The sequence below is a fragment of the Delphinus delphis genome, chromosome 19 (assembly GCF_949987515.2).
Source record: "Delphinus delphis chromosome 19, mDelDel1.2, whole genome shotgun sequence".
Taxonomy (NCBI): Eukaryota; Metazoa; Chordata; class Mammalia; order Artiodactyla; family Delphinidae; genus Delphinus; species Delphinus delphis.
Genome location: NC_082701.1, coordinates 10059831 through 10077265, shown reverse-complemented (window position 1 = coordinate 10077265; position 17435 = coordinate 10059831). Strand labels below are relative to the sequence as shown.

Here is a 17435-nt window from a genome sequence, read left to right as displayed (position 1 = left end):
GTTGAAACTCTTCCCCCCAAAACCAAACAACGCTATTAATCTCGGTTTAGCCACAGCGAGAGTCCTGATGCAGTTCGTGTGGAATCGTGGAGCCCGCGTGTCTGTGATCTACAGCCGTGTTTAGGCTCCTCTGTTGTGTGGTCCTGGTGCATGCGTGCGCTCCCCTTTGCATTACCCCCACCCCTGCTCACCTGACTTCCAGCAGCCTGCACCCCCAAAACTGGCGTGGAGGGCAGTTCTCAGTCCACACTCAGGCCACCGCCTGTCACTGTCCCCGATGGGGCCGCAGGAGCTCCCTGGCTGTGGCTGTGGCTTTCTCAATTCCTGCCCGGGCACTGGAACAATGCACCCCTTCACCTGGGCAGCAGGTCTGTTCCCAAGAGGCTGTAAGAAAATCACAAGTTGAAAAGTCAAACTCCACTTGCCCAAGGAGTTACGTCCTAATTGAGAGGCGCCTCTCCGCTCTGGTCCTCGTCAAGTAGCCAGTGCGTAAAATTCCTGGAAAGACACAAAGTGGTGATACTCCGTGATGTGTCAGAATCACCTGGAGAGACATAAGCCCCTCCCCAGGGATGCTGAGATGACCTCACAGGTGGTAGGGAGAGCAGGTGTGTTATCTGAGGCGGGTCCTTCTGGATGACGGTCTCATGCCCAGCCTGGTGACAACTGCCACACTAAGAAGTAAATCAGTGTCTCCAGGGAATCCCGTGCATTAGGAATGGTCGTCTTCTGATCTGTCTTACTGGTACATCTCCATCCCCTTTTCCATGTTGGCAGTACCACGGGTGCAGGTCGGGGCGCCCCGCCGTGTTCGGGATGGGAACGTGGCTGTGCCGCCCAATTCGTTTACATTTCTCATCCTCCTCTTTCCAGATGTTCAAGGGACCTGACAAGGACATAGAGTTTATCTACACGGCCCCCTCCTCCGCAGTGTGCGGGGTCTCGCTGGACATTGGAGGAAAGAAGGAGTATCTCATTGCAGGTGTGTATGTGGATATGGGCATGGAACGTTCCTAGGGACCGTCCAGGGTTGGGGAGGCAGGGCGGCTCAAAGTGGAACAGAGCTCTGACGATACACACAGTGCTATTCAGAAGTCTCGGGGATTCCCTGCCTAATTCCCGTCAGAGAATTAGTGAATTTTCTCCTGTCCTAGACATTCCCCTTGTTAGACTAGTAGAACCAGTGTGACTTGAGGGGAAGGAACAAAGTAAACCGGTATTCATAGGAAATTTGAGGTCAGGTGCACACAAAGAGGTGAGATGCTGGAAGTGCTCAAGCCCGGACAGGAGGCGGGGAAGGAGAGTTGAAACCTCATTTTAAATCTCTGGATATTATTACGCTCTCTACTCACCTGCTGCTTTGTTCGTCGTATCCCTCTTTTTTTACTGTGATAAAATATATATAACATGAAATTTACCATTTTAGCCATTCTTAGGTGTACAGCTCAGTGGCGTGAAGCATGTTCACATTGTTGTACAACCACCACCACCATCCGTCTCCAGAACCTTCATCTTCCCAGACTGAAACTCCATGCCTGTTAAACGCCCCCCTCGCCCCAGCCCTGGCAATCTCTGTTCTGCTTTCTGTCTCGGTGAATCTGACTCCTCTAGGGACCTCATAAAAGTGGGATCCTACAGCGTTCGCCCTTTTGTGATGGGCTGATTTCACTGAGCATAATGTTCTCAGGGGTCAGCCATGTTGCAGCAAATGTCAGAATTTCCTCCTTTTTTAAGGCCGAATAATACTCTGTTGTATGGATAGACCACATTTTGTTTATCATTGCATCTCTTTTAAAAATTATACTCTTTTATTCTTACATAAAATGATTTCCCTTTACTTCTTTCTACTGCCTCCTCTGCCCACCCACCTAGGCTTCCCCCCAGAGTCCAGAGCAGGTGTCCTCAGAATCAGCACTATTGACATTTGAGACCAGATCATTCTTTGTTGGGGGGCTTTTCCTATGCATGTAGGACATTTAGCTACATCCCTGGCTTCCACCCACTGATTGCTGTAACATCCTCCCCCCAGTCGTGGGGTCTCCGACATCACCAGATGTTCCCGGGGCAGGGGCAGAATCACCCTGAGTTGAGACCCCCGCCCCCCGGTCTAACAGAACCTCCAGTGATGCCATAAATGCTGTATGCCCGTGCTGTCCGGTATGGCCGCCACGGACCACACACGGCTGCTGAGCGCTTGAGCTGCGGCTGGTGCAACTGAGGGGCTGGGGCTTTCATTTTACTTCATTGCAGTTGATTTAAATGTGAACGGCCATCTGCAGCTGGTGGCCCCTATACTGGCCGGTGCTGTCTGGGTCAGCCAAGGAAACTCGCTGCCCTCTTCTAGGGAAAGCAGGAGTCAGATCACAAACTTAAGAAAAAAGAAGAGACAGGACACCTCCCCTAGACCGACATCCTATTTTGTTCCCCAAATCCCAATTTAATCATAAAATGAATTCCAAACCCAAATCTCCATGATTTGGGGGATTTTCCTCCGTCCCGGTTATTCACACGTTTCAACACATGTTTAGCGGGTGCCCCTAGGTGCCTAGCTCTGTGCTCGGTGTGGCAGGGGTTCAGGAAGAGAGATCCTGGGGCCCTGCTGTCAGGAAGCCCATGTTCCCACCTGCGGGGGGACAGGAGAAGAAGTTAAAGAAAGTAAGATAAGTTTCACACGTGGGGAAATGTGAATAGTGAGTGAATGCTTAAAAGGTACAAAGAGGCAGAGACCCTAGCAGGTGCCAGGACCCAGAAGATGTAGTGTCGGGAGAAGGTACTGACCTTGGCCGTGCAAGGGCGGTGCTGCAGGGAGGGAGGTGCAGTGGGGCCAAGGAGGCTTCTGGGATCTCTCCTTGGACAAGTACCTCCCTCCCTTCCACAAAATGCTCACATCCAGCACCTGCTTCCGTGAGTTTCTTTGTCAATACCTCAAGAATTTTGTCCCTCTCCTTGGGGATAATGGGAGATTTTTTTCCTTCCTTTATAGGCCCTTCTGAACTTCCTAAATGTTTTATTTTGAGCACCTATTATTTTTTAACATCTTTATTGAGATATAATTCACACAGCATACAATTCACCCATTTAAAGTGTATAATTCAAGGGTCTGGGTGTATTTACAGAGGTGTGCAACCTTCAGCACAGTCAAAAAGAAACCCTATACCTTTTAGCTATTACCTTCCTAACTCCCACTCTCCCCTGACCCCAGCTCGCAGCAACCGCTAATCTTTCTTTGTAGATTTCTTTACTCTGGACTTTCTTATGAATGGAATCATGTAACATATGGTCCTTTGTGTCTGGCTTCTTTCAGCATAATGTTTTTTAAAGTTTTTAATGTTTTGTTCATGTTATAACATGTATCAGCACTTCACTCCTTTTTATGGCTGAATAATATTCCACTGGATGGATGTACTATCCATTCAGCATTTCACTGGGGTTGTTTCTGCCTTTTGTCTATTATGAGCAATGCTGCTCTGAACATGTGTGTGCAAGTTTTTGCCTGGACGTGTGTTTTCATTTCTCTTGGGTAGATACTTAGGAGTGGAACTGCAGGACCTACGGTGACTCTGTGTTTCACCATTTGAGGAACTGACAGACTGTTTTACAAAACAGCTGCACCGTTTCACATTTGCAGTATCTACTGTTCTTACAGTAGGAAAGATAATATCAAATGGAGAGAAGCGGATGAGGACAAAAATCACAATGCAGAGAGCTGACAACCTGACTGTGACATCACAGTAGCACAGGAAGTGGCACTGGCGGAGACACACCTGGTTCAGGGACCTTATTGCCCCAGCCAATCAAAGGCTTCTAATTTTCTGTGTCCTTTTTTTGTCCTTGTCTCTAACACCCTTTAAAATGAGAGCCTCAGCCATCCTGCTGAGTCTCCACACTGCCCTCTAAGGGCTGTCTGGCCAAACTGCAGAGCTGCCGAAGCCCTTATTCAAGGAGGGAGAGCCTGCATCCTGTCGTGGGCGGCTCCTGGTGGAAAAGCGACCTCAGTGTGGGCTAGGACCTGCTTCCAGACATGCCCAGCTGAATCCTTACCCACGCTGAGGCTCTGTCTTAAAGGCCTCTACATCAGGCTTCACCAGCTCCCTGTTAATAGAAATAGGAGTGCCCTTTTCCTGGCACTGACGTTCTCCAAATGCTTTCCATGTGGGTTCCATTTAATCCTCACTACCCCCTATTATCCCCATTTTACAGATGAGGAAAACTGAGGAGTAGAGGCTGGAGCCGTGTTCCCAGGTCCCGTGGTGTGTGCCTGAACCCACTTTCACTTTCAAGCCGATTGTTAAACTTCGGTTGATGTCATGGTGGCAGCTTGAAATTGGCCAGAGGGGGAGTATTTACACCACAGAATTAGGGCAAACGCTACACACCAGAGCTTTTCCTCCCAGGAGAGCTGCTGGTCAGGCGTTTCTCAGCACACGCCTGACAGCGTCACGCTGCCGGGGAGTGGTGCCATGGTGCAGCCGGAATTTAGACCCTGGTCCGCCTGACCCCTGGGTCTGTTACACTCTGCTTCTTCCATCATTGGTCCAGGTTTCGAAGTCTCACTGCCCCAACGCCTAACCCAGCAGTCCTCCACATGCACTGCTCGTTGGAATTCCACAGGGAGTTTGCAAAAATCCTGATGGCCAGGCGGCACCCCAGACCAATTCAAGCAGAATCTCCAGGGGTGGGGCCCCGGCATCAGCATTTGTAAAGCTCCCTAGGAGAGTCCAGTGTGCAGCCAGGACTGAGAACCTGCCCTCCTCTGGGTCAAGGCAGACCTTTTGTTCCAGAGGTGCCAAATAGCCAGTCTGCACACACTCAGGAGAGCTGAGCCCCAGCAGTGTGGTTGGTCACCTCCCTCGAGGTCAGTAGCCTCTGGACATTATTTCATCTCCTGGGGCCCTTCTCAGTCAATCAGACCTGCCTCTTGCCCCGAGATTCTGAGGAGCGGGGCACCGCCCTTTATTCCACGAGATGGGTGGTCCAGACCATGGGGCCCTTTGGCCGGATCCTGGGGCAGGATGGGGAGATGGCTTATGTCCAGCAGTCAGGAGCCCCAGCAGTGTCTCCGTGGAGCGTGGGGCTTGGGTCCTGCCCCGTTCCGCTTACCCCGAGAGTGCAAGGAAACCGCAGGGCTGCTTAGCAGGTGGGTCCAGGACAAGAGCGGAGGTCCACGTGGTGGCCGCGTGGTGATTGTTTTCCTGGTGGTTGCTTTTCTTTCTTTTGGGGGACGTGGAGGGAAAATCAGTTGTGCTCAGACCCTTTTCTGAAAGGGAAGGACTTCATGTCCAAAGGGAGCATCGTGAGTCAAGTGCAGAAAGCCTCACGATTTCAAGTCACTCGTGATAACATTGATATTTTTCCCACGCGGAAGCTCAGCCGTTCATATGTGCTATTTAACATGTAACATGTATGTGACCTGTGCTGCTCCTACCACAGGCCCTTTCAATTGTCCCCAGGCTGAATGAGAAGACAGTTATACAAGTAATTGCCACACACATTTCAGAAGCTTGCTACACATGAAACCATCCAAATTGTAGCTCCACTTATAATAAAAATTAAAAACACTTGAAGGGGAATTCATGTGGTGACTGTGTGCCTATCATCCTGACTACCTCACATTTAGTATTGGAAGCAAGCAAGTGACATGGGACACATTTTAGTTCCCTAACTGGCCGTGGAACATAAGATTAATAAAAGGCACTTCCACTGGCGGCTGACTCACCCCATTACAGAGGGACCTCTCTAATCTGACTTCCTTCCCTGGCTCAGCGAGACAGCTCTGGAACAAATCTGTTTAATTTCTAAAGAACAGACTCTAGATCTTGTTTTCCTGGAGTCGGAATGGGCTAACCAAGAATCACGGGGCACAGTAAACCACTCAGCCAGCGCTGGCTGCAGCCCCAGGAGTGACCACACAGCCTGGGGCAGCCCACCTCTTCCTGGGCTGATGACTCAACTTCACATGTTGAGTTGGCTCCGTGAGACGCTTGTGTTCAGGAACTGTTATGGAATCGGCCCTGTAATTTTCTTCTACAGTCCTCTCCTCCGGAAGGAAAAATAAACATACAACCCTCAGTTACAAATTTTAATTAATTCCTGTTTTTCTGTAGCCAAGAAAGACTTTGCTTTTTTCCCAAGGCAGACAGATGCTCACGTGCCCAACCAAGTCTTAATTACCTCTACTGTAAGGGGTCGCCTTTTAACATTCTGAGATGCTACACCAGTTAAGGCTCATGTGAGCCCAGTAACTGGGACCAATGAAACTATACAATTTCCATTTCATCTCTGTGCCCTCTGTGGAAGTTTGAATTGGTGGTGAAAAGATTAAAGAGGAAGACAGCAAGAAATAGATAATGAAGCACATTGTTAGAACAGATACCCACGCCATCGTCAGCAGACTTTTATTGAGCCATTACTATGTGCAAGGAACTATGGATAAAAAAGGATTAAGACACAACCCTTACCCTTCGTGTTTATGAGCTGGTTAAGGAACAAGATACGTAAGAAAGGCAAAGAACGATGTGAAGTGGGATATTGGTGCCCGTCACCTGACACAGTGGAAGTTGCTCCAGAAGTCTGGAGGGAGAGACCAGACTGAGAACTCAGCCTGCCTCTGATGAATGACCAGCCTGGGCAAGGTAGTAAATGCCAGAAGAAACCAGGCTGTGGGAAGGAGTTACTTGCCATCTGTCCATTTTGCTCCTCATCTATTCTGAACTCATAGAAAGTAGCTACAGGCCTAGAAAAAAAAAATAGCTATTTTTGAAGTTTAAGGCCACCCAGACGTATATTTTTTTAGTTATTAGGATCAGAATGAATGCTGCAGTAGTCATTCTGCTCCTTGATACGTTTCTTTACCTGGAATGTCATACAACTCTAAACAGATACAAAGAAAAATAGAGCTCCTGAAGGTAAGAGGCGTGTTTAAAGAAGAGGTAAGAGCATGAGAATTCATACCTGGGGACTGCTTCCTGCCACCTGCCCAGCAAAGGATGGGCAGGTGGCAAAGGATGTCACTGGTGCCGCTCGCAGCCTCAGGCAGCTCATCTCATCTTTCCCCTGGCAATAGATTTCTGTTTCACTTCCTCCCGACAGGGCACGGTTGACGACAAGCTGCATCAGTGCTTCGCTGAGCTATGTTTCTATTAGCAGATTGTCCGTGGCCAGGGCTATGCCTGAGATCATTAAGTCGGATGCATTGCAGCTTTGTCAAGCCGAGGTGCTCAGGGTGCAGCCCGGGGCTCCTCTCTGCCTCTGAGGGAATCGCGTGTCGCTCTCTGCCAGGCTCTGGTGTCATCACTGGGTATCTGTGCCTCTTGACAAGGTGCCATTGTAGCAGGAGGGACAAGATTTTAGACGACCTCCCTGGCCCTCGTTAGGTTCTGTCAGTCACCAGAATACACTGGCTTGTCTTTTTCTCCTGCTCAGCTAATGCCCGGGCTGTCACCAATGAGAACTCTTCACAAAAGGAGGAAGGGGGCTGAGTCAGGAGCCTAAGGTACCACAGCGTCTCATCATCCCCAATAAAAGGAATTCAGGGCAGATTTCTGATTTTATAAAATTCTATTTTTACTGTTCGTAACGGAACAACCCAGAATTACAAGTTCAACATCAAATGGAGGAAATGCTTAGGAATAAATATTTGGTGGAAAGAAACCAGGAAACAATACAATCTACGTACAACATGATCTTGTGTGTGTGAATACGTGTGCATAAAAGAATATTGGAAGGAAATGCATCAAAATTCAGCTCTAGGTAATGAAAAGAGAGAAGTTTTTAAAAATTATTTCCTACCGGACTTCCCTGGTGGCGCAATGGTTAAGAATCCACCTGCCAGTGCAGGGGACACGGGTTCGAGCCCTGGTCCGGGAAGATCCCACATGCCGTGGAGCAACTAAGCCCGCATGCCACAACTACGGAGCCTGCGCTCTAGAGCCCGTGAGACACAACTACTGAGCCTGCGTGCTGCAACTACTGAAGCCTGTGTGCCTAGAGCCTGTGCTCTGCAACAAGAGAAGCCACCACAACGAGGAGCCTGCGCACCACAGTGAAGAAAGCCCGTGCACAGCAACGAAGACCCAACACAGCCATAAATAAATAAATAAATTTTTTAAAAAAATTATTTCCTACCTTTTCTAAGTTTTCTACAGTGAGCTTGCATTCTCTTTATACTCAGAATAAATATTCCACGGTGTATGAGTGTGCTCGGGTTGCTATAACAAAAACCACAGACTGGTTAAACAACGGAAATTTATTTTCTCACAATTCTGGAGTCTGGAAGTCCAAGATCAAGATGTTGGCAGGGTTGGTTTCTTCTGAGGCCTCTCTCTGTGGCTTGTGGATGGCCACTTTCTCCCTGTGTCCCCACATGGTTGTCCCTCTTTGTCTGTCTGTGTCTAATCTCTTCCTCTTATAAGGGCACCAGTCCTATTGGATTAGGATTCACCCTAATGACCTCATGTTAATCAATTCTGGAAAGGCTTCTTTCCTAATTCAGTCACATCCTGACGTGCTAGGGGTAAGGGCTTCAACATCTGAATTTCGGAGGGGACACAACTGAGCCCACAGCACACGGTACTGTCAGAACTGACCCTCCCTATGCCCAAGCCACATCCAAATGCAGGAGAAGGATGAGAACCCAGGACTCGTCCTGAGCTTGGTGACCCCTGTCTACTCAGGAAAGGCCGAGGGGAACGGCAAGATGCACATCACCCTCTGCGACTTCATCGTGCCCTGGGACACCCTGAGCACCACCCAGAAGAAGAGCCTGAACCACAGGTACCAGATGGGCTGTGAGTGCAAGGTAAGCCGCCACTACCTCCTCCCACGCTCCGCCTCACCACCACCTCCTCCAGGTGCGTGGACTGCTGGGATTTGATCCCTGGCTTTCCTGGGCCTCTCAGTCCTTGGGGTCCCAACTTAGGCCAGGGCTCTGGGGAGGTGTGGCCTACCCACAAGTGAGGATGTCCAGCCAGGGACATTTGGGAGGTGAGGGGAATCTGACCATGTGGCTTGTGGCTTCTAGGAAGGAAGCCTTCTAGGAGGAGGAGTTTCGTGGGGAGAACATGGTCCTAGGAGTATCTTTCTACAAATGTACAAGGGCAGAGAATTGTGTGCCTTGTGAAAGAGTGTCCCGGGTGCTATGCTTTTGCCAACATACCAGCCATTTCCATGCGTGGGTCCGTGTAAATGTGGGGTCTGTGTGCTGAAGCCCCAGCCCCTCTTCTTAAAAGCAGCCCAGGGGTTGCACCAAACACAGTTACAGCGGCGCTAATGCTTAGAAGCAGCCGTAGAAGGTGAGATCTCCTCCACGGCCCGCGGGCTCCCATCCTGTTGTCTCCTAACACATCAGCACTGCCCCTCCCCCAGCCCCAGCACAGGATGCGAGTCTGGGTCCCGAAGATGCTGGCCCAGCGCAGCCCTGTGTGAGGCTGCGGGGATTGGCCTCTGCCGGTTGGCGCTGCTTGTGCCGCCCTCCTGCCCATCCTGGTAGATGGTCCCTCCTGTCCTTAGCTCGTTCAGAACGTGAATTCCGACCTACAGCTACACGTAGGTCCAGCGAACTCCTCTGTGCCCAACATGAAGTTAAGAAGCGAGTTCCTCGTTTTTCCTTGCTTGGCCTGAAGGTGTTCACCTTCCTGTGAACTCAGGTTCTTTTGCCAAAATGCTACTTGCCGATCCCCTCTAAACCCATGGGTGCTTGGGAGCAAGACAACGTCCTTTTAATTTGATTTGAACCTATCCAGTAGATTCAAGACCCTTTATTGTTATTATTGTTATACTCCCAGGAGGGCAGGGCTGAGCTGAAGCCAGTTTGTTATGCTCAGAGAAGGTAGACCAGATGGCCCAAAGTGGAGGAGTGTTCACAGTTGCTGGGGGTGCAGAGACTGTGTACTGTCCCGCCTTGGGCAGGCTGCCTACTACCATTTGGAGAGTATGGGGCTCAGGAAAGGCTACTGATGGAGCAGGCTGGACTCCAGTCCCAGCTCCCTCCCTTCCTGGTGCATTGCCAGGTTCTGGAGATGCCCCCGTGAGTGGCCTTGGTCCCTGACTGAATCCACCTCTGCGTCCCCCTTCCTAGATCACGCGCTGCCCCATGATCCCGTGCTACATCTCCTCTCCGGACGAGTGCCTCTGGATGGACTGGGTCACGGAGAAGAGCATCAACGGGCACCAGGCCAAGTTTTTCGCCTGCATCAAGAGAAGCGACGGCTCCTGTGCGTGGTACCGTGGAGCGGCACCCCCCAAGCAGGAGTTTCTGGACATCGAGGACCCGTAAGCAGGCCACCAGCACCCCTGTGGCCAATTGAAAGCCTCCAAGAGTTCAGACTGGTCCAGCTCCGACATCCCTTCCTGGAAACAGCATGAATAAAACAGTCATCCAAGTGGGTCTAAATTAGTGTGATTCTCCTCCCCACCCCCGTTTTCCTTTTCAACATCGTTGTGGGTCTGGAGGCAGAGGTGGGTCCCATACCCCACCCGCCAGCCTGGACACTGCGCAACTCGGTCTCCCATCCTTGAGCGCGGGCAGGGGCAGGACGCTCGGGCTTCCCTCCCAGGCCCAGCCTTGGCACTGTCACAAACGCTGAGCAGGCAGCGACTTAAGGGTCCCCTAGCCTGGTCAGGGCAGAGCCTGGAAGTGTGCATTTTGCAGAAACTTTTGAGGGTCGTTGCCAGACTGTGTAGCAGGCCTACCAGGTCCCTTTCCTCTTGAGAGGGGCATGTCCCTCAGTTCCTGCAGCTTCCACCTCTGGCCCTAGGGTGGCAGCCCCTGCCCCTTGTAAGTGCCCTGTACCCCCGCAGACTCCCCCATGCCCACCACGGACTCCCAGTACCTGTGACTTCTGTGTGTCTGGGAGCAGCCCTGGACCGGTGGCTTGCTCTTAATGGAGCCCCAGTTAATTGTATTAATCTGCAGAATTCCATCGGGAGCCTCCCTCCCAGACCTTGTAGCGATGCAGGGACAAGGAGCTTCAGCTCCAGCCAAGTCCTTTGATTCCCATCCCTGGCCCCCAACACACACCCCAGCCCTTGGCGGAACCTGCCACGTTCTGCCCTGGGGCAGACATTTGCGGGGGCGGGGCTTGGCTGCCCTTGTAGTTCCTTACTGAGCTGCTGAGGCCCCTCGCTCCCTCTTTCTCTTTCTGGCCTCCGGCATCTAGGTGGAGGGGCGCGAATTTGCTTGGCGAGGGGTTGTGTGTGGCTGGTGGCATGAGCTGGCTGTGCCGTCTGCACATCCTGAGGACATCAAAAGCTGGGTCCCGCTCTGTCCCCCAACACGCCTCAGAGGCCCCCAAGCAGGTGCCAGAGGTTTAGGGTATGACCTCCCTCAAAGACTGACTGTCACTGTGCCATGCGGGGGTTCCCGAGAGTGAAGTTAACGCAGCATAGAATGAAGTCCTCCCCAGGGAAGGACGGATTTGGGAGGGAGGTGGCGTCAGTAGAATTCTCATTGCTTTCTGGGCCTCCAGGACTCTGTGGCCAGCTTTAAGAGACATTCTTCTAAAGATGAATTTTTAGAGAATATGTGAACCCAAATTACAAGTGTACCCACCTCTGCTTATATTTCTCGTATTACGAAGATCTCTCGGTTAAGAAAGTTCATAGGGAACTAGGGAACCTATCTGTTCCCTAAAGGTGGTTTCCTGATGCCAGTAAACTGGGAGTTAGCAGAGGCAGAAATTTCTCAGCAACAGTAAAGATAATCTCCTTTTTCTTCCCACTTGTGTTCTAAAGATAAACTGTTCTGAGTTTATCATGCACGCTATATGCAAACACACACAGTGAAACTGAAGTCTGTCAGCCTGGGAGTGGTCCTTCTGCAGAATTCTTCCAAAGTCATCTTCTAAGCCTGCTCTATTCTGCGGTGACCCCAAAGCACCTGTAAGACTCCTGACCTCCCCCACCAGTGGCATGCAGCCCCCATGCCTACCCGGGACCTGGTCAGCACAGATTCTGATGACTCCCTTTCTAGGGCAGACTAGGGGACTCTCCAGGAATCCGGCCCGCTCCAAGGGCGTCTTCATGCTGTACAGTGATAGAAAGTTTGTAAGATGTCATAATGGACCAGTCCTTGTGATTTCAGTATATACGAGAACACCAGACCCTCCAATCAGTATAACACCCCACCCCCGTCTGCTTCCTGTACGGTGTTATCATATGTAACATTTACTCCTGTTTCTGCTGATTTTTTTAAATGTGTTGGTTTGTTTCTGACATCAGTTGTAATCATTCCTGTGCTGTATTTTTTATTACCCTTGGTAGGGGTTAGACTCGCACCTTTTTTTTTCAAAGGTTTCTGCATCGTGGGAGCAGTGGACCCAGAGTGGAAATGGCGCGGTAGCTAGCCTATGATGGTGATTCCTTCAGACCTTTTCTTCAGTTCCTTGAGTATCGTTGATTTTCCGTCTCCCATCTTTTGTTCTCCAGTTCCAATTATTACGAGGCAAAGAATCTTTGAGTAGGTTGGTTCTAAAAGATGGCCTTTATATTCAGTCTACGCACATCCGTCTTGTAGCCATGCTGAGCAGAAAAAAAAAAAAGTCAAGATGAAGTACCTGGTGGTGGCCGAGAGAAGCCACTCAGATACCCTCAAGGGTAAATAGTTGCCGTATATATATAGTTTAAGAAGGCTGCATTCAGCATTGTTTAATTTATATGTTATGTTCTAAGCACTGCTCTTTCCTCCCTCTATACTTCTGCAAGCAACTCAAAATATTTAAAATAAAGTTTACATTGTAGTTATTTCCAAATCTTGGCTTGATAAGTATTAAGAAATATCGGACTTGCCGCCGTAATTTAAAGCTTTGTTGATCTTGTTCGTTTTTGTTTGGATTTTTTTGTTCGTTTTTGTTTTTTTTTTTACTTTTGGGGCAATGTGATTTTGCTGGAATATGAAGTCTGAGACCTTCCTGTGCTGGGAACACGTGAGAGTTGTTGAAAGTCGACAAGCAGACAGCGCATGTCTCCGATGCCTTGTGTCATTCTCGAGTGACCGCTCGGTCCGTGGACAATAAACAGTATTATCAACGAGAGCGCTGGCTATCTGTGTGATCGTGTCCGACACTCCGAGCTGCCGCTTTCTAGATTAGGAACACGGGAGGGTGCGGGTTGGTTTATCCCCTGAGAAGCAGGCCTGGGCGCTTAGAGGCCTAGGTGGGATGTGGCAGAGAGTGGGGCAGACGACGGGGAATATGGTTTCTCAAACTGGCCAAGAGGCAGGACGGGGCCCCTTCATTCAGCACATACTTCTCCCTTTCTGTTACGGAGCACTACACACACACACACACACACACACACACGCACGCACGCACGCGCACACACACACACACACTCACACATGAAAGCAGAGCCCTGCAACCATCTTGCATCGTCCACAATGAAACCACAGTCTTTCTTCTCTTCCTGCACCCACTCCCCCAACCGCCCTGCCCGAGATTATCAGTAAGGGAAGATTCCAGATGTCAACCAGTTTTATCTGTAAATGTTTCAGTACATATCTCTAAAAACACAAGAACTAGCCTTTTAATATTTATTTTTTGATTTGGCTGTGCCGGGTCTTAGTTGCGGCACCTGGGATCTTTAGTTGTGGCGTGTGGGATCTAGTTCCCTGACCAGGGATTGAACCTGGGCCCCCTGCATTGGGAGCGTGGAGTCTTAGCCACTGGACCACCAGGGAAGTCCCAAAACAAAAACTATTTTAAAAACATTTCCGAAATACTTTTATCACACCTTGAAAACATAATTAGAATCCGTGAATGTCATGGAAGATCTAGTCAGTGTTCAGACATCTCTGATGGTCTCGTAAATGCTTTTTTATAGTTTGTTGTTTTGAATCAGGATCCAAATAAGGTCCCTACATTGCAGTCGCTCCCTCAAGTCCCTTCCCCTGCCCCCCTGCCCCCCTGCCCTGCCTCCCTTCTCTCCCTCTCAAGCTGGAAAAAAATGGTCCCATCATCATTCTTTTTATTAACTTATTTACTTATTTATTTTTGGCTGTGTTGGGTCTTCGTTGCTGCCCGCGGGCTTTCTCTAGTTGCTGTGAATGGGGGCTACTCTTCGTTGCGGTACACGGGCTTCTCATTGCGGTGGCTTCTCGTGTTGCGGAGCACAGGTTCTAGGCACAGGGGCTTCAGTAGTTGTGGCGCATGGGCTTAGTTGCTCCGCAGCATGTGGAATCTTCCCGGACCAGGGATCAAACACGTGTCGCCTGCATTGGCAGGCGGATTCTTAACCACTGCGCCACCAGGGAAGTCCCCCCATCATCATTTAAACTTTAACCGAGTCTCATATCACTGCGAGTCACCATATGAAAGTCCGTTCATGGTATGTTCGAACACATGACCACCCTCTGGCCCCCTTGTAGAATTTGTTATTCCAGGGACAAGCTGGAAGATTCATGTTTGCCATTTTCTGTAGCAGATCCCTAATCAGCAAGAACAAACTCACAGCTGCCTCATGAGGCAGTAAAGAGTTAGTGAGACAAAGCATTAAATGCCATCCACTGCAGGAATATCTGGATTGTTCTTTCCATGTGATGAGATCTATGGGGGAAATGGTTCAGAGGCGTATTAGAATAATATTGAATAATACAAACACTTTCTCTATCATACAAATGACCTTACTTGGCATTGGTGCCCGTCCCAACCTGCAGACCACATTTGGGGTCTTAACACAAACGTTTCATTCATTTTATGTGTTTAGGTCAAATGTGACTTTTTAAAAACACTTCTTGTGGAAATTTTCCAACACAGACAGAAACACAGAATGACAAAACGAACTCCATGCACTCATGATCCGGTTTCAACTATTTTCCCAGTTTTCTTGATCTTTGCAGGCAGTTTTAAATCAGTTTGAAGACCCACATATGGGATAACCAGATTGTTAGGGATTCTACCAGACACCACTGTTTCCCCCTCAGCCTTGCTCATTCTGTGAAAGAAAAGCAATGGGGGCAACTGAGGACAACCTGCTCTCTGGTCGGAACCCCCAACAGACACATGCAGGTTCAAAGTGGAAACACAGCAGCAGCCTCTGCAGGATCCAGTTCGCAAGACCATGATCGGGGGTGGGGGTGGGGTGGGGGACAGGGCGGCAGTGGGAGAACCATCAGGGCTGGTGAAAATCCTTCAGAGGTTTGAGGGGCACTATCTTTTCCCTCCTAATTATTCCTGGATCTGTTTATCTGATCTAACTTAAAATCAAACCAAGATGGTGGAGCTGCAATATTTCAGTAGGGTCAGCTTTATCCTAACAGCGACGTGCTGTTGCCATGGTTTTACATTAAGACTTTCAAGTTCACGGACAGATCTATCTCTGGCCTTGGGTTCAAGCTTCTAGCCGACCCATAGCTCACCCTGTCACAGGCAGTTGCCTTGAATCATCTTGCAGTGAAAGGCAGTGCTTTGATTTGGGGAATCATTTAGCTCTAATAGCTTTCTTCCTCCAAGAAACAAATTGTGGGGAAAAGAAAAAAAAGACATTCAGAAACAGGAGAGAATTCTGCTTGTTTTCATTCAGTAACAACTTGGAGGAATGTTTCTTTCTAATTAAATGAAACAGAAGCGTGAACCAAATCCAAGTCGGAGTCTGCAGAATGGTGGGGTGTCACGTGGGGGTCAAAATCAGAGAAAGGGTGAGTGTTATAGAGGATCTGAGGACAGGATCCAGGATGGGATGCAGAGGGAGGCTGCATACATCACCTAGAAAGAAAGCTGAAAGTTTCGTTTTTATTTTTAGGCCAATCAACGTGTCCTTGCTTTGTCCTTTGAAGTGAAGTTGGGTGGTGGGGCTGGGCGGGTGGGCAGCAGGAATGAGATTCCAACCAGAGAGGCTCCCTGGAGACTTAGCCCCCAGCGTTTGTATTGGGTGCTGGTCAGGTTGGCGCCCTCTGCCCAGCGTGTAGCAAAACCCCAGACTCCCAGAGCAGAAGCAGGTTTCAACATCCACAAACAGTTGGGGCACGGGAGCCACTCTTATTAGAAATCCGCGCTCCCAGACCTCGGAAGCAGACCTTCCAGGGGGAGAGAGGTCTCGGGCCTGCCGTGATAACTCTTTTTCGCGTATGAGTCCTTTCCATCTTCCTCCATGATCTGTCCCCAGTTCAGGAGACTCTGCTCCTAAACTCCCAGGGGCAACTGCTTAGGAAATCATTCTGATAAACCTAATAATTCCAGTCAAAGCTAACGTTTATCCCACGCCAGGACTTGTGCTAAAGGTTTCACGTACATGATCTCATTTAACATCTGCCAACTCTGAGGGGTGGTTCTCTCACCTTCCCATTGGATAGATGGGGAAACCGGGGCCTGGGAAGCTTGAGTTACCGGTCACCCAGCCGTTCAGCGCTGAAGCTGGGATTTGAACCCAGGCAGAGTCAGAATCCTGGGCCCAGCTCTTCAGTAGGACATACGCCTGCCCTGCTTCCCCAGCCTCTCTAAGGACCACGGACAGAGCCTCCAATAAGGACATGGCTCAGGTGGAAGCAGGTTATCCTCCACAGATCGACGCCCACCCAGCAGCAGGTGGGGACCCTTTCCTTCCACTTGCAGGAAGAGCCTTGTAGTGGTTTGTTTTTATGTGTTTTTCCCCCCAGGACAAAGGCAGATTTCTCTCCCTTTTTCTGAATTTTGAAACAATGACAGCAAAATCCTAGTCTCAGTGAAGACACTTGATCACACTAAGATACCTTGTTCCAAGTTGTAATTTCTAAACTTAAAAAAAGAATAAAATTCAATTATCTGGGAAATTCATCCCTATGTGCTTTCTCTTCCAAGGACACTTCTGAGCGAGAAAGCGGGTGCTATTAACAATTAGTAGTATCAAGAGGTGTACAGAAGCACTGTCCTGGGCAAACTGCTAAGTGTCACCCTGTCATTATGGGACACCTTCCAAACACTCAAGGTATATCAAGCCCGCTCTGCTGTATTCCCAGTTGCTAGAGTTCATCCTCAGATGCAGCACGCCCACAACCCTGGGGCCCGAAAGCCTTATCCTACCTTCCTGTGATCTGAGAGCGAAGGTGTACCAGCTAAGGCAGCTCTGGATACCGTAGCAAATGAGCCCAGTATCCCAGGGACTAACACAAAGGAGTTTATTTCTTGCCAAGACCAATGGGGATGTTTGGTGGGTGCCCTCCAAGGCTGATTCAGAACCTGGGTTCTTTCCCTCAGTGTCCTTCACCACCTTCTGGAGCCTCGGAGTCCTTGGTTTTCAGCCAGAAAGAGGAGGGGAGAGGAGGCACCATAGATTCTTAGCCTCTCCGGCTTGGGGGTGACATCTACCACCTCTTCTCCCAGGTACTAGACAGACTGAGTCGCCATTCAACCATTCAACACCATTCAACAGGCAGCTTCGGGCCATGGCCCCTCTGCCTCTACCCACCCGCTTCCCAGGCAGGCCCAGACACGGCAAGGAGAAGTCTAGGTGGGCCTACTATGTGTTCC

At 49.7% G+C, this 17435-nt stretch overlaps 1 protein-coding gene across 1 annotated transcript in view; it reads left to right on the top strand.

Moving 5' to 3' along the window:
* TIMP2 (TIMP metallopeptidase inhibitor 2) overlaps positions 1 to 13028 on the top strand; it is a 51090-nt gene extending 38062 nt beyond the window's left edge. Inside the window, exons 3-5 of the mRNA XM_059998233.1 lie at positions 874 to 982; positions 8673 to 8797; positions 10076 to 13028. Of these exons, the coding sequence (XP_059854216.1) occupies positions 874 to 982; positions 8673 to 8797; positions 10076 to 10273 (432 nt within the window). The 3' untranslated portion in view covers positions 10274 to 13028. The remainder of the gene's footprint in view (positions 1 to 873; positions 983 to 8672; positions 8798 to 10075) is intronic.
* Positions 13029 to 17435: the final 4407 nt, after the last annotated feature.